Source organism: Misgurnus anguillicaudatus, chromosome 15 (genome assembly GCF_027580225.2).
Source record: "Misgurnus anguillicaudatus chromosome 15, ASM2758022v2, whole genome shotgun sequence".
Lineage (NCBI taxonomy): Eukaryota > Metazoa > Chordata > Actinopteri > Cypriniformes > Cobitidae > Misgurnus > Misgurnus anguillicaudatus.
Genome location: NC_073351.2, coordinates 19,171,296 through 19,196,375, shown reverse-complemented (window position 1 = coordinate 19,196,375; position 25,080 = coordinate 19,171,296). Strand labels below are relative to the sequence as shown.

The window sequence follows — 25,080 nt, the reverse complement described above, 5'->3', positions numbered from 1 at the left end:
TGAGCAATGGGCAGAGCTTGGAATGACACATTCCCTCTGTTCCAGTGAGTTTAAATAGACATAGGAGCTTGTGGGCAGTCTCTCAGTTTCACGGTCTATTCAGAAGACATCCGGACTGCACGCGCATATCCTAATATCTGTCTCTCTGTTTCTGGGACTCGCTCTTCATACTACATCTACATTTTTTCAGGGTACATTTAACGTCTGTAAACAGCAGGAAATCAAGCCATGGCTATTACCGGCTGCTCTCAGTGCATTAAATATATGCTTTTTTTCTTGAACTTCATTTTTTGGGTGAGTTATCAAGTTAAAATAATTTAAAATAAATAATGGATGTTTTTTCAATTTTATTTAAATTGTTAATTGTACTACAGCGTTAATTTATATTAATAGCCTACTTGCAGTTGATTATCTTATTAATACAACTTTTAATAATAATACTATTTATGGTGTTATGCATAACACCGTACTGCATTCAAATATTGTAAACTGTTTTTTCCTGTATATTTGAAGAAAGTTAAACCAACACTATATAACATAAGTAATAGGCCTAATTATGCCTGAATAAAATGTAATGCATGAAACGCATATGGGTCACTGGTTTTACTGAATTCAAATATTTATCAGTCTGATCAAGATTTTTCTCTTCTAAGGTGAATATATTTGATCCTTATCGCTGTTATATCGCATTAATTCATTTATACTTTTTTTATACTGTCCCTAGAGTCATTTTTATACTCTTCACTGATTAAAACCTGAAGTTGTTGTGGCAACAATAATGGTTGATGAAAAAGTATTTAACATCACTGAATCAACCTGAATACATCAGGTTATACAAAAATATGTATGGGTTAGATAAAGTCAAAATAGCTCTTGGTAATAGGCCTACTTGACGGCTTTTAACATTGTGTAAGCATGCATCCCATCTTAAGACATGCTTTCACATCTTTTATCAAAGATTTTTTCCACACTGTTTTATGTAATGTAAATATACTTAAAACACAGGCTATTTACTGAAACAAACAGATGTCTTGTCAAACAATATAGAAACTGGTTTTCATATATAATACATTATATTCTATTACATATAGTTTTTCTCATGTATGTATTTCCAGAACAAAATGTGTGCCTCAGGCTCCAGAGCCTCCTGAGTGATGACTTGCTGTGGTTTTGCATTATTTTTACACTGTCTATAATTATGTGTCTTAGGGACATGCATACACTGTAAAAGAACAGAGGGAAATAACTTGTGAGAATAAGAAAGGATTACTGAAATGTTCTTTTAGAAAAAAATAGTTTTTGATATATGATCAAAAAATGTGTTTATACTCACAAAAGACCTTGCTGGGGACAAAGCTGTTCTTCTGTTGCTTGCAGCTGCGACAACAGATTCAGACCATAACAAATTCTGCCGTTAATTACAAACAAAAATAGTGTTACTCTATTAAATGTCTGTTTGACATTTAGTCTGATAATAACAAACCTGTGGTGTAAAGTATTCAAGTAAATTTATTTAATTTAAGTACATATAGTTTAGCAACTCTTTACTCAACTGCTGACAATGACAGTTGCCTGTTACATTTTGCACCATATAGTCACATCATAGTGCTGGTCTAAATATCCACACATGTTAGCCACTTGAGAGTGCATGCACATGACAAGAGGCAAGTCAGCAAGAATGTCCCAAGTCTTAAAAATGCCAAAGCTCAGTGCCAATAAAATATACAGAATACTGTATCTGAGTGGTATCCAACAAGAGATGTCACAGAAAACCTTCCAGTAGATTTTGATTGTTAATTTTACTGTTGCAGAGTACAGAGATTTTGTGTAATATGTTGAAAACTGTTTGCAACTGATTTTCATCAGACAAAAGGCAAAGGCTGCAAATGTGAATATTTGGACAGGTCATAATCTTTGGCCCATTGTTGTGATACGTCAACACGTCCAGCATATAGAGGAGGCCAAAACTGCCCTATACTCACAGGGAGGGGAGCTGTGACTTTTCTAGATTAAAGGCACAATGAAATGTATATTTCTTATTTTTATGCTTTACTAAGTAGAGTACAAAAATATTACTTAGAATATCTATAGTTATATTGCTGTCATTGTATAAAATGTATCTGGGCAAAACAGCCCTAATAAAAACTAAACAATGACATCAAATAGAAAAAATACCATGAAGGAATTTTGATGAATTTGTCAGCTAAAAGAGCATGAAACAACATTATTTGTGGGATTTAAATAATGTTTATGTACCCCAACTGGAAACCTAATCTCAAGAAATATCTCTCTATCTTCTTCTTGTTTTCATTCAAGACCTTTAACTTAAAAATTATGTTTTCATAAGCGGCCAATCCAAGTCTCCTGAGATATGTATTGTTTCCTGTAATTGTGCTTTACAAGCTGAATCCAATACACAAATATATATTTGTGTGACTTCCACATTTTTCTGACTGAATCTGTTGTGTCCTGTTCCATGACTGGAGTTTCAGAATGTAGTTAAGTAGTCATCACAGACTTTCGTGCGTGAATAGCTAAACCTGTCAGAAATCTGCGTTTCCTGAACGCAGGAAGAAATGACCTCTGACCGCCGGAGATGACTTGAAACAAACACTGTTGGCAGAGACATCTGAAACTAAGAAATGTGATTTTCAGTTCAAACTGTTAAAGGATTTATTAATGGTGAGTCCTTTTGTTAAATAGTGTAAACATTAAAGACATGTTTTCTCTCTCACTGTGTTTTTTTTAAGTTGGCTGGTGGTGTGATTCTGGGTGTAGCTCTTTGGCTTCGCCATGACAGTCAAACCAGCAACCTTCTGATTCTCCAGCTTGAAGGGACACAAGCTCCAGGGACCTTTTATATCAGTAAGTGACTACCACTAAGACTTTAATCAGAAAAGTTAAAAATTAAGTTCAATTGTAAATTTAGGCTTTCTTTTAAAAATGCCACCAACAGATTTTAGCACTGAAATGGGTTCAAAACTTAACTACTATGTCTAGGTTTAATTGCCCAACCTTGTTATTTAAACTAGCCACTTTACTATCATAACCCTCGGAAAATGATCTGTGCCCATTCATTCCCATCTTAAATGTAATTTTTTGCCTGACATTGTAAATTATATCCTATGGCAACATCATGAGCAGCTTGCAGCTTTTTCATTTACACTAGCTGCACATAATTCGATACCAGAAACATATTTTGTCTGGGCTGGCATGTTTCAGATTTATCGGGACTTAATTTTTAATAATTTAACTTTTTTCACTGTAAAAAAATTCCGTAGAAATTGCAGCTGGGTTGCCGGTAACTTGCCGTGGATTGGAATTTATGTTTTTTGCTGGCAACATTTTGTTCAAGGTTAAATGAACATTGGACATTTGCAGGTCTTTGTCTTTACAGAGTCAAACGTAAAAGGACGGCATCAAGCAAAACATTCTGGGAAACAAAATCTGAAGCAAAAAAACGAACAAGGTTGATGATGATTTCTGGTTCCCAGAATGCTTTGCATGAGGCTGCCATTGTATAGTTCTATTCTGTAAAGACAAAGACCCGTCAATATTCAAAATTTATCCAACTTTGAACAAACTCTTGCCAGTAAATAACATAAATTTAAATCTACGGTAAATTACCGGCAACCCAGCTGCAATAACATTGTAATTTCTACGGAATTTTTTTACAGTGTAGGTTGTTTTTGCTCACAACACATAGATCATAACACATACGGTGAAACTGAAACACACAGCATGCATATCACTGTAAAAAAGTTGTTTCAACTTAAAAAGTAATATACATGTCACTGTAAAAAAATTCCGTAGAAATTGCAGCTGGGTTGCCGGTAACTTACCGTAGATTTGAATGTATGTTATTTACTGGCAACATTTTGTTCAAAGTTAAATGAACATTAAACATTTACAGGTCTTTGTCTTTGCAGAGTAAAACTAAAAAAACTGCATCAGGCAAAACATTCTGGGAAACAAAATCTAAAGCAAAAAAAGAAAAAGGTTGATGATGATTTCTGGTTCCCAGAATGCTTTGCATGAGGCTGTTATTGTATAGTTTTATTCTGTAAAGATAAAGACTTGTTAATATTTAAAATTTATTGAACTTTGAACAAACTCTTGCCAGTAAATAACATAAATGTAAATCTACGGTAAATTACCGGCAACCCAGCTGCAATAACATTGTAATTTATACGGAATTTTTTTTACAGTGTAGCCTTAAAATATTGACGTAATTTAACTTCAAAATATTAGTTGACACAAATTTTTATAAATTTTTTTGTCAACTAATGTTTTTAAGCTAAATGAACTCCAAATTGTAAGGCAACCAGGTATCTTACGTTTTTAAGTTGAACAAACAACTTTATCACTGTAAAAAATAGCTGTAATTATGCAGCTGGTTGCCAGTAACTTACTGTAGTAGATAAAGACATGTTTCATGTTCATTTAACTTTGAACAAACGGTTGCCAGTAAATAATATAAATGTAAAATCTACAGTAAGTTACTGGCAGGAAGTTGCCAGTAATACCCAGTAATACTGTAATTTCTACGGACATTTTTTACAATGTGGTTATGCTGCCAAAAAATATCATTATCATAAACCATTACAGCATTGGAGCAATACAATGACAAATATAGTATTTGTAAAAAAAAAAAGTCATTTTTGAGTCCCTTCGAGTCCCTGATAAATGTTCAAAAATGTATGGCTTTAAAATATATTTTTTTCAAATAATAATTGTAATGTATCTAAAATATGTCTTCATTTATACTGTTGCTAAAGTAGTTTAGTAAAATGCCTGACTGGGAAGCTTGTGCATTCACTATGAGCTTTGAGAAACAATGACTCCTGAAATAGAGGGGCATCACGGACAAACAGACTCCTCAAAAGACAGAAACAGGAAACTGGGACTAGGCTGGACCATGACAGGGTCAATAGTCAACATGTGTGTGTGTGCGTTTACAAAAGACGACAGCAATATCATTGCATGAGCGGTTTAATCCTGTTTGTCATTATTTATGTTACCAATCGTATACTGTAAATGCATGTGATTTCTACTATAATAACTTTTCATCCCTCAGCTTTCTGTGATTCTGGACACACACCCACATCGTGTTTTAAAAGGACTAGGAAAATACTAAGTTATACCACAGGCCCAGGGTGTGTTCATACTCCACCCATGTTTGAACATATTCATGCTTCACACACACATATGCACACTGACCACATGTACACACAGAGTTCAGCAGCACAGCGGGTAAGCATGTTGTGGGCAGCAGCATTCAGTTAGCGCCCATTAATCTTTTCAGAGACCATTGGCCCCTTTCCACCTAAGTATACGTATAAGAGACTGTACTATAGCCCTGCCTGCCCTTTTTATAGCAGCAGCTTCTTTTTCTGATTAAAGGGGTTTGTGATGTCGGTCTGGCCCACCCAGAACAAGTAGAGAGATGCTGAGTATTCCTCCAGCGTCTTTGGACTTCTATTGAACATGTAATTGAAGAAACCCTGCCATGTGCCCGATGCACCACTAATTAGAATGAGCAGCGGCTGGCCTCGCTCAAGTGCTTTTAAACAAGCCTAAAAATATGTTTAAGCCCTGCCGCCCTCTTAAAACAGTGGAGTAAATCATTATAGGTCACAGAGCAAGAATGTTTTCAAGTAATGTAGGATAAGAAAATCTGTAAATATATGTTTGCTGTAGCACGTGGAGCTTGTTCTGCAGTGATGGAGAGTATTTAGAGATTACAAGCACATATGCTTGCTTAAAATGTTTCTTCTGAGCATGAGGTTTTATTTTAATCTCAAACAAAAGTTATAATTTTAAAGGTTAGTACCATATGTATCTTACCACCTAGAAAATACATCATAAACTTTTTTTTCTAAGTAGGCTATAGATGCTACATACGGTAGAGCATAATAATATTTTTCTGAAGGGCGTTGATACTGTTACAACAATCCACATCATTGTATTTTTTAACAATTTAATATGTTTTTGCTATATAGGGTGTTCTTGCATGGTTGTATATGAGGTTTTATTTATGATCACTAAATCATTACTAAATATGTCTACAGGGATTTGTAAAAATCCTGTGGTTTCTTTTGAAACACAATAGGAGTCTTTGGAATGTGTTGTTTATATAAGATCTTCCTTCTTTGCTATTTACAGTCTAGATCGTGAAGCACTTAACAACTTACAGGATGTGGGAATTTATCTCTCTTTCCTTCTATCTTTCTTTCTTGCAGTGTTTGAAGCTGTTGTCATAAATTCTGATATGATAAGGCAAATTAGTTTTGATTGCCTAACAAAAGTTACTGTCAGTGTCAACAACAACAACAACAACAACATTTGTACATGTAAAGGTTATTCTATTTTGTGAATTTATGGGCTTGTAGAACATAATAAGATTTATGTATTAGATTTCCAGGTAACACGTAAGGAATGGTTGACAACAGGCCATTGAATTATAAGAAAATAATGCACACCCAAGGTGCAGCGTCGTGCTGTTACACCCCAGGTGTGCATTATTGCATGTGAATGCATTACTAAAAAACATTGAACAATATAATTTTTCAGCATGCATTAATTTATGTCAATACAGTTATTCATGATAGTTCACAGTGCTTAATAGTTACACTGCTTTATAACATGGGTCTTCAACAGGAGGTCCGGGGACCCTTTGGAGGTCCTTGGTGGTATTACAGGGGTCCTCCAAATAAAGTTTGAATGCAAAATAACATTTTTGGACAAATGAAAGTAGGCATCAAACAAAAATTGATTAATATGCTAATAACAAAAAATAAACTTTAAATGAAAAGCATAACATACGCACAATAAAATGTTTTTGGATAAATTAATATGTTATTAAAAATCTCTAACGTCACCATAATAACAAAGTATGTATTATAAACAGTGTTGGGGGAAACGCACCTGCATTACATAATAATATTACTTTTCTGAAGTAAGGAGTAAAGTAACGCATTTCTTTATAAATGTGCACATTAATATTTTAGTTACTTTTTTAAAAAAAGTAATGCGGGTTATTTTTCAGTTTAATTAATTTGATTAAAAAAAGTAATGTACTGAATTAAACTGAACTTATACCAGGGGCCTGTTAACTGCTTAATTCTGATTGGCTTAGAAACGTACGTTCCAGGGGTAAATGTCTTAAAAATGGGCACCAGAGCGATGTTTGTGGTAACTGTGGTATAAGAGGAATAATTGACTCTGGTCCTTTGAATTATAAGAAAATAATGCACACCCGCGGTGTTGGGTGTGCATTATTTTATTAACAATTTAACGGCCTGTGGTGAATTATTCATTACATTTTTGTGACGGAAATATTCAATTTCTGAATGCAGAACTTCTCTGTCATAAAAAATACACTCTGGGAATGGCTGGGTTATTTTTGACCCATGATGGGTAAATATTGGACAGAAGATGTGCTGTGTTAAAAATTGACTCAATGCTGGGTTATTTTAACCCAACTGCTGGGTTATTATACCCTATGGTTGCATAACAACAACCCAACATTGGGGCATTTTTAACCCAGCACGGAGTCATTTTTAACCCAGCATGTGTTCTGTCCGATATTTGCCCATTATGGGTCAAAGGTGGCCCAGACATTTTTAGAGTGTACCTGCAAAGCCTGAAAGAGATCAAGCCTCAGCCAATAAGAAAAAGTAACGCAAAAAGTAACTTAAAAGTAACGTAAGCATTACTTTTCATGAGAAGTAACTAAGTAACGCCAACACTGATTATAAATAATAATAAATACAGTCCTAATTTGATACATGTCCTGGGGGTCCCTGCTCCTCTTCTCTATTCATTAAGGGGTTCCCTAGCCTGGAAAATGTTAAAGACCTGTGCTTTATAGTATAAATTTATTAGTAAATAAATTATCATGAACTAGATTAATAAATGCTGTAGTATTGTGCATTGTTATTTCATGTTAGCATTGTTGCATTGTTAATGCATTAACTCATTGTTTACCAATTTTTATATAACATATATATTTATATCTCACTGCAGTTTTATATAAAAGAGTACTGCTTAATCCACAGATTAGTAAATTTATGCCATCTAGTGGCATTATGTTGCATAAACCTTTTACGAAACACAAATCACTGTAACCTGATGCAGCAGGCTTGTGGAAAAACAAATAATGAATTGGTAAAAAATATCTGATTTTGATTAAACTAAATATATATTTGTACTTCCAGGTGTGTATGTTCTCATAGCGATTGGAGCAGTAATGATGTTTGTGGGGTTCCTCGGTTGTTATGGTGCTATTCAAGAATCTCAGTGTCTCTTAGGAACGGTTTGTATCAATCAACTTCAGCTATTCATGCTACTGCTTTATACATGATTTTCTGAAATGTATGAATCACCTAAAAACCTGGCCTAAAGACCAGTTAACATATTATTATAAATGTAGTAATAAAGAATTGAAACCACTAATTTATATAATAATTGTCACCAATGAATTATTTAATGAATGAATGAATTATTACTCTATTCCTTCTCTTTCACATAATTGTTTCTTTTTTTTCTGATTCTTCATCAGTTTTTCACATGTTTAGCAATGCTCTTTGCCTGTGAGGTGGCAGCGGGGATATGGGGCTTTATAAACAAGGATACGGTAAGTCTATGCTCACATTTACATTAGCTATCTAAACAGAGTCATACAGTACATTAGGCTTCTGTTGTTTACAGTATAAGTATATTATTAACTTAACCTACACAAAACATTTTTGGACAAAACAAATAAAACATTATTTGCTTAATTCATATGTTTCTTTTTATTAGACCTTCAAATGTCACAAAAATGAGTAATGTTGTCATATTTAAGCTCATTATAGTTGTCACCAAAGAATAAAGTAGCCTATATTCTTTCTCCATCTAGATTTCTACCGAGCTCATTAACTTCTATGATGCTGCGTACATGAGAGCTGTGGATCCAGTGGATACGACATCCAGACAGGCAGCTGGCCAAGTTCTGGAGGTCTTTCACAAACAACTTGAGTTGGCTAAATCAATTCTTTCAGTAAAACTGCGTGGGCTATAACTCAACCTATTCATCTCTCTCTGTCTTTTTCTCTCTTAGCTTGAGTGCTGTGGTAAAGGAGATGATAATGAACTTTTCACAACTGTCAAAGCTTCTCTGTGTCCCAAGATCACCCCAGTTGATCCACTCATCTCTCAGGTATCTGCTGTTTAGTTTAAATGTAGACATTGGTACACTACATTTGAAGTTACAATTCAAAATTATAACTAGATTTTTATCTGCTATCAATTCATTCATTTTATCTTTCACAAATCTATATGGTGAAATAGGTGGTATCATTTTGATAGTATTGTGTGATGTATGCACTAATATGTTGATGTTGTGCACTACAGAGTTGCCACATTAAGCTAAGGGAGCTGTTTTCTGAGAAGCTGCATGTGATTGGCTTGGCTGCCCTTGTGATCGCTGTCATTATGGTGAGAAAGACATGCACATGCACTGAACACAGACTTGTACTATAAACAACCCAACGCTCTTTTGAACTTTTCAATGTGTTTGTAATTTTTGTCAATTCCTCTCTGTTGTGTCCAGATTTTTGAGATGATTTTCACCATGGTGCTCTGCTGTGCGATTCGCAACGCTCCTGCATACTAAGTGACGAGGGCTACTCTGATTTTGCCATGGGCAAAAGACCATTTTACTTCTGGACTCACTCCTACTTTTCTGGTTCAGGTGTCCAAATAGTGAGCGATAATCAGTGTTTTAGAGCAACAAAATCTTTGTTGTGGTGATTTGAGGAGCCATTGAAATGGTTAACCACAATGTGATTGATTTTGCTTTCATGCTGTATTGTTTTATGATTATTTAATAGTTTTTTGTCTGATTCAGTATCAGTTCAGTTACATTTTTATGACCATAATGTGTCCATAATGTGCTGCTTTGTCGTAGCAAAAGTGCCTTTAAACACTTGCCTTTACCTTGAACCAACAGTTGTACCAAAAAAATAAACGACATAATGTTGCAAGTGATAGTTTTGTGGAGGAAATCAATACAATGTTTTCAAATAAATGCGTTACATGAATCTGTGCAGCAAAGTAAATTTGGGATCATTGTTTCCTGGGTGCACAATAATTATGCTTAGTTGTAATATTGATGTTATTGCAACATGTTTTCTTTGTGATTTAAACCCACATGAAACTAATAAAAATATATTAAACAATTTTTTACCCACTGAGTTTCAGTCAAAGGTGCCTAAGGTTATGCTGTGCTTATTATTATTATTATTATTATAGAAAACAATATTTGGGGAGAGAGAGAGAGAGAGAGAGAGAGAGAGAGAGAGAGAGAGAGAGAGAGAGAGAGAGAGACCCAGCTAGCCAAGTTACGTAATGTCAACGTAATATGATGACCAAACTCGTCCTTGACGTAACCTGTCCTTATTTGCCCATAACAAGAAAAAAAGACTTTCAATAACCTATGCATGACTTAGAATTGGAATAATTCATTTTACTAAACATGAACATGTGTTTATTATATTACAAAACATTTAAATGCACATATGTTAAAATAAAAATTTAAATGTCTTTTCTATAACTTGAACGAAGATATCATCTATGAATTGTGCAGGTGTAGTTATTCCACGTTATGTTCTTGGCCATATATAAACAAAACAAAGGCGGGTTTTTAACCTACAGATAGAAATAGTCATGTAGTGAAGCTTTGGAAAATATTGTGCGTTGTCGCTTTAAGAGAGGAGTAAATATTGTGTTTGCGTGATTCAAAAGCTTAAGCCCCGCCTACTCTCCAAGGTTGCTTTCGTTTCTTCGATCGCGCGCTCTTTACAGTATAAATTCAAGTTTAAAGATGGGGGCGAGTAATGAAAAACCACAGAAATGTCCATTGTGTCATGAGGACTGTCGGAATCAGGTAACGCTGACCTGCAAGCACAGTTTCTGTCAGGGCTGTATAAGTGAGATTTGGAGCGTTTCTCGTGCTGGACCTTATTATTGCCCTGAGTGTAGGTACGAATACAAACAGCTACCCGACTATACGGACGGAGCCTCGACTTCTACAGCAAACCCCAACACAAGTATGTTTCCTGAATAAAATCAAATTTCATATGTTAGCTAAAGCTTCATGATGTAGTAGGCGTGTTTGACCACACGCGGCGCTGCGCGTGTATGACATCAAAGTACCGCGAGAGTCCCCCACATGAAAAATATTGTAGTATACTTGTATATTCCATTCCCATTTAATGTATATACTACAGTATTCTGTAGTAAATTGATAAAATGTAGTAAATATTACAAATTTAAATATTAAAGTATGTTACACTGTAGTTTGTAGGTATTTTACTACAGTTATTATTAATTACAGTTGTATTTTTAATGTAGGCTAATAGCGACAGTACATATTTTCTGTAGCCTACTCTTAAAACTACAGTGTGCTGTAGTGTCTGCACTCTTAAAGCTACAGTGCAGTCACAGTGTATTTTCTGTATTTTCAGCCCAGGTAAAAATAAAGCACTAATAACATACCTACCAGCAAGTACATTTGTTGTACATTGTTATTTTTGTGCTATATAAAAGTGTAAAAGTTAAACACTACAAATATACTTATTCAAAGTATAGTTCTACTATAGTGTACTTGAGTGCACTTGAAAAAAGCATACTAAAAACAATAATACTTAAAGAAAAACACCACAGTTTTTTAATATTTTACTATGTTTTTACCTCAACTTAGATGAATTAATACATACCTATCTTTTTTCAATGCGTGCACTTTTAATGTGTTAGCATTTAGCCTAGCCCCATTCATTCTTACGGCTCCAAACAAAAGTTTTATTTTGTGCCACCATACTTACTCGTGTAACTACTCATGTAACAGTCTTTAAATAGGGAAAACATGGAAGTGTTTGGTGACTTCTAAATTCATCCCTGCTTGGAGCCATAGGAATGAATGGGGCTAGTCTAAATGCACTTTTGAAAAAAGATAGGTATGTATTAATTCGTCTAAGTTGAGGTAAGAACATAGTAAAGTGTTGAAACACAATGGTGTTTTCCTTTAAATTGATTTTTAGTGTACCGAAATAAATGCTGTTTTTAAAATAGCACAATTAAGTAGTTTATCTTTAGAATTACTATTTGTATATACTTTTGTATATTAAGTGCAAAATGAGTGCATGAAAATACTAAGTGTACTTACAGTGTATTTAAATGCGCTATGCTTTCACCTGGGAGTACTTTAAAGTCATACACTGATTGTTTTGTACAGCTCTGCATGATCTGAACACACCACTTAAACTGTTGATGTTGCATTAATGAATGCAATGTTGTTATGTAGATTGGACAGTTGGAAGGAACATATCTGCCCGATACTCCCCTAAGACATTGCTTGGGAAGAGGAAATCCAGTTCAGCCTTTCCTGGGAAGTATGATGAAGGATACAGACTGGGTTCAGCACCATCTAATAGCATTAAGTCTACTGCCTCTGGTGACGTGATCAATGTCGTGGACTCTGATGATGACACAAGAGCGCCACGTAAAAAAAAGGCCACGGCAGACGAGCGTGCATGTGGAAGCCAGTCTTTAACAGCGGTTCATAGAAAAACCTCTATGAGTGACACATCGACACAGTGCACGCCTCCTGAAACGAATGAGATCGCACCTTCTCATGTAGAATCATCTCCAGAGAGGAACACTACTTCAGTTAGGCCGGACCAGCCTGTTGTGGCTTCCTGTAATGATGAAAGGACACCCAAGAAGGGCACCAAAACTTCACAAGAACCGGCAAGTGTAAGAGACACCCCCACTAAAGTCTCTGGAGAGCAGGCACCGTCTAAAAGTGATGAGAATCCGGCCATCAATCTGTCAGATAGATCAAGAGAAAGAGTCTCCAGGAGCGGCTCTGTGCCCTGTCATTACTGTCCTAGTTCAGATCAGAAGGTGGCAGTAAAGACCTGCCTGGTGTGTGGAGCCTCCATGTGCTCTGAGCATCTGCGCGCACACTTGGAAAAACCGGTGTTCCAGAACCACCCGCTCGTGAATGCTGTGGAGGACGTATCTCTCTGGAGATGCCAAGAACATCAGGAGATGAACCGAATTTACTGTAGATCGTGTAGGGTATGTGTGTGTACTGTGTGTTCACTGGTTGGAGGACACAAGGGACACGAGTGCATCAGCATCCGAGAGGCAGAGCAAGAGCTTAGGGTAAGTGAGGACTAAAGAGAGTTACAGACATTAAGGCATAAAGCTCTTTTGAATTGGTGGTTTGTTCTGTTCTGTGTGTACATTTTGTAAACATTAGTCAAGTAGGGAAGTATTTTTACTTATTTGAATAGTGTGCTTTGTTTCCTGTTTTAGGGCTTACTAAATGAAGAAATGAATAAAATACAGGAAACAGAAAAGTCCATTCAGGAAAAAGTCTCTGAGATCAATGAGAAGAAACACACTGTCCAGGTAAGTACAAAAACTTTTATTATAATTACTAAATTTGTTTTTTTTTTGTAAAAGAATATACCCTATATGGTAACACTTTGCTTGAAGGGGTGTTCATGGGATTGCCATGACACCTTCATAACCATGACATGATTCGTGTCATGAACATGAAGGAGATTTTATGCACATTTATGACAACTTTAATTAAGTGACGGTGTCATTTGTTAATGTAATTTTTAATGCAAAGATGACATTGTTAGACATTTCTTTGTTATGACAACTTGACATAAACCAATACATCATAACTGTCATAAATTTGTCATAAACATGACATAGCACAATAATTATCAAACTTAGGATACTACCTAGCTTTGTGGGTTAACATTACATTAAACTGTCATTTAAATGTCATAAAGTGTTAATACTCTGTCAAATAGTTTTATAACAGCATTATAAATATTTTTCTTGACCTCAACTACAGTGGTACAAATTGAACTTGTAATTAAAATGTCAATAAGTGTTAATATTACGTCAAATAATTTTAAATACCTTAACAAAGTGCAACAGACACGTCAAAATATTATACTTAACTTTATGTATGTGCACAATACATAAAAAACTGACAACTAACAGAACTTGTTTTTCCTCACACAAAGGTTTCTGAAATTTTCTGACATAAAAGAAAAAGCTAACAAAACATTTCATTAATTTAATGTAATTAACTGTTTTTCCAGTGATCTGGACCCACCGCTGCATGGCTTAATCCATTATTGTTTTAATTTAAGGTGATTTGGTTTCCAAATACAATAAAATATAATTGTATCTTAAAAAAAGTTTAAAACATAGTATTAACACTAAATGACATTTCAATGACAAATTATATTTGTACCACTGTAGTTGAGGTCAAGAAAAATATTCATAATGCCGTTATAAAACTTTATGACAGAGTATTAACACTTAATGACATTTAAATGACAAATTCAATTTGTATCACTGGTAAAAAGTGATAATTTTGTCTTGGTAATGTCAAGTTGTCATGACAAGTTATGATGTATTTGTGAGGAATAAACAAGGAACGAACCCAAATGCAGACGTGACAAAAAATAAGGAATTTATTAACAAACAGGGTAAAACAAAAACCCACGAGGGGGCAAAAAAAGACAGGGTAAACGCAACACTAAACTGACACTAAACTTAACATATATCCTAAAATAAACTTTTCACAACATATAACAGACTAGACTAAATAACTCTCAATACTTACAGATGAATGACACAGGAATACGACGAGACGAACGTGCACAGAACATCAAACACAAGGACAATAAATAGGGACAACTAATGAGGGACACAGCTGAAATCAATGACAAGTAAGGGAGCGGATAAAAAGTGACGAGACCCAGGAAATGCGTGGTCAGAATAAATCAATACTAAAACCACGCATTTCCCACATAAAACAGGTCAGAGCCCTGCATTTCAGCCCAAGCCCGACGGGGCCTGACCTTTTTACCCCCCTCTGGTCGGGTTTCGGACCAATTTTAACATCACAGCTGATACGTGGGCCAGACCTCAGGCTTATTTAGGCTTCTCCATTTAATTTTGTTTTATATTTTTCAATTTAATTAAAAGAAACTTTTGACAAACATTGATGATTGCAAAACAAACATAGGAAGACGTTTAACCTATCGCATGAGTCCGCTACGCACAGCCACACATTTACAATGCAGCTGTTGCGTATAACAGCAGGACCTTCAGCGCACCAGGAAAAATTATAAATGGAGTACTAGATTAAAACCTTGGATACTGTACATAATCTATGCAGACAGCATCCAAGACATAATCTATTAAAGACTTCTCCCTGTTTTCATTTCGTGTAAGAAGGCTGTGTCTTTATTTCTTGTTTGTGTATGGATCGACTTTTTTTCTTAGTTTAACTGTTGGATGGTAAGTCCTTACATTTAAAAAAAAATGTATATGCATTGCGAAGTTGTTAGATAAGGCAACATTCATGTTTATTCTGTTTCATGTTTATTTCGTTTCGTTTTATATAGCCCTTTTTATTTTTTTATTTCTGCACCCGTTGCAACTGCGCGCAGCAGAGCAACCTGCCTTCGCTTTTTAAAAATATAGTGTGTTTATAATAAACGTTTAAACTAACATTGTGATATGCTGAAAATATATATTTTATATAGTTGTTATTATAGGCAAGTGAAGTGTTGATTTGAGAGGCTCAATTCATCAAACATGTCGTCAACTTGCTGTCGGCTGCTAACCGCTTATAATAAAAAACTTTAACAAACAAAAAATGCTCTAAAATGTTAATAAAAAAAGAAATATAACTATTTTGCCATTTAAAACAAAACTGAACTGCTTTAATTGCTGCAAGAGTACAGCTGTACAATCTGTGTAAGGAGTTATTTTTTGCTATTTCTGCGGATTTCTTTTGCAAAATCTATGCGGAATTTTGCAGAATGATTTAAAATGTTTTAAAACGATCCGAGAGAATGTGCGCTGTGAATATTACAAAACAATAAAATATTTTATAACTATATTATACATTTTATTAAAGGATTACCCTAAATTAAACTAGACCAACATGAACCAACAGATAATGGATAATGTGCTGTCACGACCATAGAGTTTTATATAAATTACATATATTACTGTCTACAGTGTAAGAGTAAAAAGAAAAAGCTTCTCATAATGAATGTAGCGTATAGCAAGATAATTTCATCAGTTTAACAACACAATGTTTATATATTTATCTTGTAAACGGATTTTAAATAATAAATAATTGTCGCGTCACGTAGCAAGAGAGATCTCATTAACTTCTCCGCAGTAAGTTTTATTTCAAATTCAAGTTTACATATTAAATAGGCTATTAAAAAGTTTGTGTTTCTCTCATAAAAACCTCACAGCAGACAGCACAGACGTCTACTCACAAACACACGCAATGCAGTGATGCGGACACAGATTCCTAATGGGGAGAATTAAAAAGTTCGGACTCGGGTCGGACTCGGGCTGAGAATTCTGATAAGCTGTCGGACAAGGGCCGGGCTAGGGCCTAAGCGTCTCGGGCCAGGGCCGGGTCAGGGCCTAGATTTCCGGCCCGTGCAGGGCTCTAAAACAGGTACTGCCAGGACCCTGTCACAAAGACTAGATATAATATAAGACATGATTCCGACAGGATCCTGACAGTATTGGTTAATGTCAAGTTGTCATAACAAAGACATCTCAAGCAATGTCATCTTTGCATTAAAAATGACATAATTAAATGAATGACACTTAATAACATTTGTCATAAAATCTCCTTCATGTTCATGACACGTGTCATGTCATGATTATGAAGGTGTCATGTCAGTCTTATGACACCTCTTCAAGTAAAGTGTTACCGAATATATATATATATATATATATATATATATATATTAGGGATGCACCGAATCCAGATTTTTTAGGTTCGGCCGAATCCACCGTTTAAGATTCGGCCGAATCCGAACCCGAATACCGAATCCTACTTGCATCTTTATTCCATTAACACAGTAAGGCACATTAATGAGGTAAACAACGTCCACAGCAGTGTATTTTTCATTTTATTTAATTTTAACTGTACATTATGCCAGGATGACAAGTTGGAAAAACTATTTTGACAATTACCATAAGCCTATGCATAATGAAAGCGATGCGTTGCGACACGCTCGTTTTTCCAATAAGAAAGCAGCTCCGCGCTGAAAACCATATTCAACTTTGAGTGAGAAGCTCCGCTCGTCAATGTCACAGTCTTCACAGGGCCGTCCAATTACAGTGGAGGAGGGGCGGGACATTACCACAGAAACCAACCGGCTCACAGCTGAAGCATCACACCTACCAAGCGCTCGGCTGAAAAACAGCTGGCATTTGGCGTCCTCAAGGCGTTTTCAGCCGTGTTTAAAGGTTTTGGTGTGTCCAGCTCCTAAGGCTCACCGAAAGAAAAAGCTAATCTCCACGTCAGCACCCGATGTGTGTAATCAACGGCCGCGTGACGTCGACCAGCGTAGCGCAAGCCTAGGGTTCGGTTCGGTGGAAAAAAAATCTAGGATTCGGCCGAATCCGAACCCCGTCAAAAAGCCCAGTATTCGGCCGAATCCGAATCCGAATCCTGGATTCGGTGCATCCCTAATATATATATAGATATATATATTTTACATGCACTGGTGTTACTATGTTAAGCCATTTAAAAAAATGTTCTTTCTTGTTGGACATCAGAAATGCATTTAAGATTACAGAAGTAAAATTGGTTTGACAAAATGTCCACATTTTGTCACTTCATCTTCAGTCTCATACTGTATATAGATGTTTTTTATCCCTGTTTTTGATTCTTGTAGACAGGTCTTGAAGAAGTACGGGCAGTTGTATTGCAGCAGTATGGGGCAATTCAGGAGGCACTTAAGCATGAGGAGGAGCAGGCGTTACTCTGTGTGTCCAAAGAGGAGAGCAGAGTGCTGGGGAACATTGAAAGGCAGCTGGACTCTTTGCAGAGCGCCCTGACGTCTAGCCAAAGCATATTAAAAACACTACATGCAATGTCTGGTGAACAAGGGATGTCACAATACCAAGACCAGGCTTTTATCATGGTAAACAAAGAGCAGAGAAATTGCGTGTGTGTAAATGTGTAACATGAAGAGCTCAGATGCAAAAGCCGCTAGACGACAGCAAAAATTAGATAATAATGACATTGACCAAATGCTCTTGGAACGTATTATATGTTCAAATACTTTTGTTTTGAAATTTGCTTAAATGAAAACACTGTCTTTTCAATATTTTTTTATGTTTTTACCTCAACTTAGACAAATTAATACATACCTATCTTTTTTCAACGTGTGCACTTAACCTTGTGCGGCGCCTCGTAAATGTGTTAGCATCATAGGTTAGCATATATTGTATAGTGGAAGAGCACTTGAATTGTGGATCCGTTGGCTCCGCGCCACTGCCGTTGCTCGCGGCAGAAGTTGAACATTTCTCAACTTTTCAAGAGGCAACTTTTCCGTTATGCTATGTACACATCAAACGCAAACGTACAAACCAAATGCAAAGACGCGATCAGACGCATCCTCGCGTGGGGCGATGCGAATGATGCGATATGGGCGGCGCGTTTGCCGTGAAAACATGCGCTATTAGCCTCAAACGAGTCTTTGCCCAAGTTGAAAATATTCAACCCGAGCGAAAAATTCGCATGACACAAAATTAAATCCCGCGAGTAATCTAGAGCGAGTAACGCGATGCCCCGCGTTTGGTGTGTACGTAGCATTACTCGCTCTAGATTACTCGCAGGATTTAACTTTGTGTCATACGAATTTTTGGCTTGAGTTGAATATTTTCAACTTGGACGAAGACAAAGACGCGTTTGAGGCGAATAGCGTATGTTTTCGCGGCAAACGCGCCGCCCATATCACGTCATTCGCATCGCCGATCTGATTGGCTGATTGGTTAATGTTTTCATTTTTTTTTCAGTTTTTCCCGGATTATGATACCAGATCCAAGTTTTATACCAAATTATAATAGGGTCAGATTTTGGATCCCATTGTATATTATATAAGATCCTTACTGTGAAATCCATGTTAAAGTCTAAATAAAGTTAGATTTCAATCCCTGATTTCACTTAATTTTAATTTTTCACATGGCCCTACTAAGTCAATATTAAACATATCAATGTTATATTTTCACAATGTTATGAGCATTATGTAGGATGATTTTCTGTAGAAAACAGTAAATCACAAAACAATTATTTAGCTGGGTTTTAATTTATTTTAGTACCATTGTATATGTAATGCAATTGTTCTTGTTTATTTTAGGAATACAGCAAGATAGCAGGAAAGTAAGTAAAACACTTCAGTTATTTAGTCAATTGGATAATTATGCTCAGTAATTTCATTAATGTCCGTTATTCATGTGATTGATTATAATTTGCTTTCCAGACTGAGTGAATTGTCTGACCCCGTGCAGAACCTTGAGCCTCCTCAAGAGCTTAATCAAGATCGACTGGACTGTCTTCAAGACTGGACTGAGCGGAGACTAGATACTGTGCTCATTACAATGCCTCACCGAGACCCTTACAGACTGCAGTGTGAGTTATTTGCTTGGTTTAATATTGGATAAAGAAACATTTATAAAGCGTTCAAATATTTTAAAGATTTATTACATTGTTGGGACTATGAGAGGATTTTGTCATTTTTATTGTCATTGCTCATATGTGACCCTGTCTGCGAAAAATTCAAGCTATTGTCTCATCATCTAATAATAAGAGGCTTTCAGGGTTGCCAAGTCTGCGATTTCCCATTGAATTGAGCTATTTTATATTGTTGCCGCAGGCTGTTTTTGATGTGCACGGTTTGAAGCGACCACAATAATGGAATATTTAGCCCCGGTAATGCACATTTTAACCTATTAACCCCACCAACAATGTACATTTTATTCACGAAACACAATTTATACCGGAGAACCCCCCTCGAAACGTGATAGGACTAGTTTTGAGTAGCAATTAGGCGTGTTAAGCTTTGAAAACCAAGCAACTACGGAGTACCCGTGAGATGTTTGTCAACCTGTGTGCAGTAGCTGAAACGACAGAACGATTCGAAAAAATTGGTTTATAGTGCACTTTGAGCATAAGAAAAAAGTTGATAGGACTTTAGTCTTGCATGACTGAAATAGCTGCCCGGAGGTGTTGTATACATGACCTCTTAGTGACGCGACTTCCCTAAAGGGACTTTGTTTTAGTCTCTGGCATGATCATAATCAGTCAATATTATAGATATCAAGAATATATTTTGACAGAAAGTTTCTTATGCAGGAAGATTTGATTTGTAGAAAACAGATTCTAGCTGGGTTTTCAAAGATAAGGTCACATGTGCTGCCCAACAAGAGAAAAACATTAAATTGAACTTTGATTGTCCAACATAAACTTTATGTAAACCTTAGATCTGTATTTTATTGTCTGCAGTATGGCATAAGCCCAACTCTGGATCCTGGCACTGCCCATCCAAAGCTGCTGCTTTCTGATGACAACAGGACGGTGCAGTTTACAGAGACCCAGCAGGACTACACTGAGCTGGATAGTCGCTTCAATATTTTCCCACAGATTTTAGCTTCTCATGCTCTAGACGCAGGCTGCTACTACTGGGAGGTGGAGGTTTCTCTGGATGATGGCCGTTGGAAGGTGGGAGTCTGTGATGCAAATATAGGCAGAAAGGGCCAAAAAGATGCCTGTCGCATCGGCTTCTACCCCAATTCCTGGTGTTTGATTTATGAGAAGGGGAAAGTAGAAGCCTTGCATGATAAAGTGGCTTCGCCTGTGTGTGCCACTGGACTCTGGAAGGTAGGCGTGCTGCTGGATTTTAATGAAGGTCGATTGTCTTTTTATAGCGTGGCAGAGGAAGGAACTCTGTCTTTACTGTACAGTTTCGAACATACGTTCACCGAGCCGCTGTATCCGGCACTGGCAGTTTCTAAAACTCAGCTTAGCATCTGTGATGTATTTATCAAGCCCACTACAAACTAGAAGCTTAGAATTAACACAACCTTCTCGTCATTCCAATAATCGTGACTGCTGAACTCAGGTGTTACAAGCAAGCAGTTATGTTTTGGCCTGTATTTCTGAATGATTTGCTATAAAAAAATGAACATATCTAAGTGTTTTTAAACTTTATTTTTATTTGTAAGATTAAAGTTGTCAAAACTACCTTGCACAGCATTTAAACAATATTTTTTAGGTAAAACTGACCAATTTTTTATAGACTCATTTAAAAATTTGCTAAATTATTTTTTGGTATTTTTATATTGAGTAAATATATGCAATTGCACAGTTTGCAATTACAATTAAATAAAAATGCGGCAATTATAAATATTATTCATTAGGAATTCATTAAGTTACAACAGACTACACATAAAGCAAAGCAATACATAGATTTTTAAAGATAATTTTTGATTCAATTTTAAACAAGCATTTTGTATGCCAGTAATGTGTTTCATTCTGTCCATTATACAGCATTCCTTTTAATGTGTTTTTGAAATATTAAATGTTTATTCATTCACTGTAGCTGCTTTAGGTTTCCAGCTGTGCAAGTTTTTTTATTTCTGTGCACAGAATATTTAATTTTAACACTAGATGGCAGTGTTGCTTAATATGAAATAGTCCATTGTTGAATGCTCTTGATGATTTTTAATTTAAAATAAAAATAATAAAATGATCAATCCATCATTTGTTTTTGTTTTTAAATTCAGATGTTTTAGCCTTATATGATTATTTTTATTCTTTTTTCCTTTTTGGTTCATAGATGATGCATAACTGATTATATTTTTTCATAATACTGTTGTCATAAAGCAAACCATCTAATTCATTTGTCACATTGAGATGTTTTTACGTAAAGTTTTTTATGTTTTGTAAATAGTAATAAGCCTTTTCATTTTTATTTATTCTATAAGAGACACTAGTGGGAGGATCAGGTGTAAGATAATAATGAGTCATCTTCCAAGAACTGCTTCTGTGCCATCACACACTAAATTACATTTCAGATCTATGCAGATTTACCAGTATACACAAGAAAACCAATTTAAGTAAATAAAACCTCACAGTTGAGATACTGAAATAATAACATTTTCAGAGTACTGATATTACCGATATTAGTAAATAACTTATAATAAAAACTATAATGTAAAAATCTCAGGTCACATTTTAAAAATCTAAAGCAGCAATTATATTTTACATTAGAGAAATATAATCTATTTTAGGACCATTAATCTTTTTTTAAAACAATTTTGGTATATGAGGCTTTTTACTGTCAGAAAACAAAATATCCAAAATTTTATTTCTGGCCCAGTACCTTTGAAAAGGTCCTAAAATGTTAGGTACAGATATGTAACCTGATCTCACAAATTTCCGTAAAATAGTCACGCATTAGTTGCTCAGTTTATCGTGGCATTTTCAAGTATTTCTACCATTTTACGTGCCCATGCCACACATTTCTTTCCTGATCTCACAAATTTCCGTGAAATAGTCACGCATTATTTTGCTCAGTTTTTCGTGGCATTGTCATGTATTTCCATCATTTTATGTGCCCATGCCACACATTTCTTTCCTGATTTTACAAATTTCCGTGAAATAGTCACACATTATTTTGATCAGTTTTTCGTGGCATTGTCATGTATTTCCACCATTTTACGTGGCCGTGCCATGCATTTCTTTCCTGATCTCACAAATTTTCATAAAATAGTCACGCATTATTTTGCTCAGTTTTTCGTGGCATTGTCATGTATTTCCACCATTTAACGTGGCCGTGCCACGCATTTCTTTCCTGATCTCACAAATTTTCCTAAAATAGTCACGCATTATTTTGCTCAGTTTTTCATGGCATTGTCATGTATTTCCACCATTTTCTGTGCCCATGCCGCACATTTCTTTCCTGATCTCACAAATTTCCGTAAAATAGTCACGCATTAGTTGCTCAGTTTATCGTGGCATTTTCAAGTATTTCTACCATTTTACGTGCCCATGTCACGCATTTCTTTCCTGATCTCACAAATTTCTGTAAAATAGTCACGCATTATTTTGCTCAGTTTTTTGAGGCATTGTCACATATTTCCACCATTTTATGTGCCCATGCCACGCATTTTTTCCTGATCTCACAAATTTCTGTGAAATAGTCACGCATTATTTGCTCAGTTTTTGTGGCATTGTCACGTATTTCCACCATTTTACGTGCCCAAGCCACACATTTCTTTTCCGTGTCAGTTTCACGTATTGGTTACTCAACTGTATTTCCTATTATCTTACAATTGTTGCTTCGGTTTGGGGTTAGATTTGCTGTCTGCGTTAGGTCACTTTATGTATTGGTTTAAACTATTTTTCGTATGCTTTTTAAACCATTGTCAGCTGACGTTAGGGTTAGAGTTGGGTTTGGGTAAGGATGCCATTTGATGTAACAGAAAGTTGTTCTAACACCAAACCGAAGCGACAATTGTTTAAAATTGTAATACGTGAAACTGACATGGAAAAGAAATGCGTGGGCACGTAAAATGGTGGAAATACGTGACAATGCCACAAAAAACTAAGCAAAATAATGCATGACTATTTCACGTATTTTGTGAGAAAATGCTGCAACTCTGCGATGGGTCAAACAGGGACAAACCCAGTCAATGAGGTAAATAAGCCCAGATAATGTTATATTTGACCCAACAATGGGTTAAAATAACCCAGCTTTTGGGTTGAAAGGACAAGGGTGGGGTATGTCTATTTTTGACCCAACGCTGGTTGAAAATAACTCTTTATTTACCTTTGAGGTACTAGTATGCACTCTTTGGATACCAAGGTACCAGTTTGAAATGTGTACATTTTTTTCTGACATCAATCAGAAAAACATCAATCTCAATAGTGATTCTGATCATTTACATTTAGGCATTAAGCAGACGCTTTTATCTAAAGCGACTTACAAAGATAAGGAAACAACCAAGCGATAATCACCAAGATGCAAAAAAAATCTTAATGTAAAAAGATGCTAATCCTAAAAAAAAGTGACCCAGGCATGTTCACAGCATATTTTGTGCAACACCCTATTTCACGTTTCACTGAAGTTGCTTTCCATACAACAGATGTCCATATTACCCACCTCCACATTTTCGGTAGATCGTCTCAGCCAAACCGGCAAACTAGGTGCACTGCCATGGCAACAAACCTAACTCCTGATCCAAGCTCTGTCTTGAGCGGAGCAGCCGTTTCATCAGGGGTCACTTTGCTCCCAGCTGCGTGTGCACTACAGCCTGAAGAACAGGTGCAAAGCCGCTTTGACGCTTTACTGTCACTGACAGAATAATCTGAGCTGCTTTCCAGCTGCTTACCAAACACTGACCGCTCGCATCGTTTCTCTGACTCAGTATGAGTTTATATAGTCCAAAACAGCTGACTTGGATGAAACTAATACATGCGATAAATCCACTCACTGCCTTTTGTGAGGGCTGAGAACATAATGTTAATGATACAGTTAATGATATAATAATACACTTCACACAATCTGTCTATAATTAGATTTTCACTCTATAATAAGAACCACAAGAAAGTCATTAGTTGTACGAATGTCTAATTTCCATACTATCTATGGATGGTTCCCCTGGTAACAGCGCCTTTGACTGTTGCTCCACGTTCCTGAATATGACACTCCATTACACTGGAAGCACTGCCTTGTGATTTGAGTTAGATTTTTTTCCACTTATTAACATTTCTCTCATGAGAATGTCAGTTTCATCCTTTTCAGCAGATGGACAGGGACAGGGGACACGGCCAGCTGGCTAATGTACATATATCACTGTCTCAAAGGAAGAGACTTTTGACACGGTCCCTGATGTGACTGACACTTGGAACACATTGTATATATATTTCAGCTACAGTGCTGCACCAATGGCATTTGGGAGGTTTTGATATGAAAAATGCATGACATAACCGCAGGTCCCTTCGGAGGCAAATTCATTTAAGCAGAAATATTATTCACTTGAGGGAATTCACACACACAGTTGACATAGAAAATTGGCTAAACTACTGTTATTCCTATTCAGATGATCTTTATTAACAGATTTGACAGATTATGTCAGTTGTTTAATTAAGCTGTCATTCTGTGA

At 35.9% G+C, this 25,080-nt stretch overlaps 2 protein-coding genes across 2 annotated transcripts; both read left to right on the top strand.

Moving 5' to 3' along the window:
- The first annotated feature begins 69 nt into the window (after positions 1-69).
- cd81b (CD81 molecule b) lies at positions 70-10,223 on the top strand. The gene is made up of 8 exons (XM_073853542.1): positions 70-294; positions 2,751-2,865; positions 8,220-8,317; positions 8,564-8,638; positions 8,903-9,023; positions 9,111-9,202; positions 9,397-9,480; positions 9,596-10,223. Exons 1-8 carry the CDS (start codon positions 229-231, stop codon positions 9,656-9,658), a joined length of 714 nt encoding a protein of 237 aa, XP_073709643.1. The 5' UTR covers positions 70-228; the 3' UTR covers positions 9,659-10,223.
- A 558-nt stretch (positions 10,224-10,781) lies between these two features.
- LOC129419597 (tripartite motif-containing protein 14) lies at positions 10,782-21,671 on the top strand. The gene is made up of 7 exons (XM_055174758.2): positions 10,782-11,093; positions 12,347-13,212; positions 13,366-13,461; positions 17,805-18,053; positions 19,272-19,294; positions 19,395-19,543; positions 20,418-21,671. The coding sequence occupies exons 1-7, from the start codon at positions 10,868-10,870 to the stop codon at positions 20,972-20,974; spliced, it is 2,166 nt and encodes a 721-aa protein (XP_055030733.2). The 5' UTR covers positions 10,782-10,867; the 3' UTR covers positions 20,975-21,671.
- The last annotated feature ends 3,409 nt before the right edge of the window (positions 21,672-25,080 follow it).

Bases quoted from the DNA above. Each gene is read 5' to 3' on its own strand.
- LOC129419597 (XM_055174758.2), top strand. From the start codon at position 10,868: ATGGGGGCGAGTAATGAAAAACCACAGAAATGTCCATTGTGTCATGAG. The intron at 11,094-12,346 runs GTATGTTTCCTG...GTTGTTATGTAG, and splicing joins TACAGCAAACCCCAACACAA to ATTGGACAGTTGGAAGGAAC. The intron at 19,295-19,394 runs GTAAGTAAAACA...TTTGCTTTCCAG, and splicing joins TACAGCAAGATAGCAGGAAA to ACTGAGTGAATTGTCTGACC.
- cd81b (XM_073853542.1), top strand. From the start codon at position 229: ATGGCTATTACCGGCTGCTCTCAGTGCATTAAATATATGCTTTTTTTC. The intron at 8,639-8,902 runs GTAAGTCTATGC...TTCTCCATCTAG, and splicing joins GCTTTATAAACAAGGATACG to ATTTCTACCGAGCTCATTAA. The intron at 9,024-9,110 runs TGGCTAAATCAA...CTTAGCTTGAGT, and splicing joins CTTTCACAAACAACTTGAGT to GCTGTGGTAAAGGAGATGAT.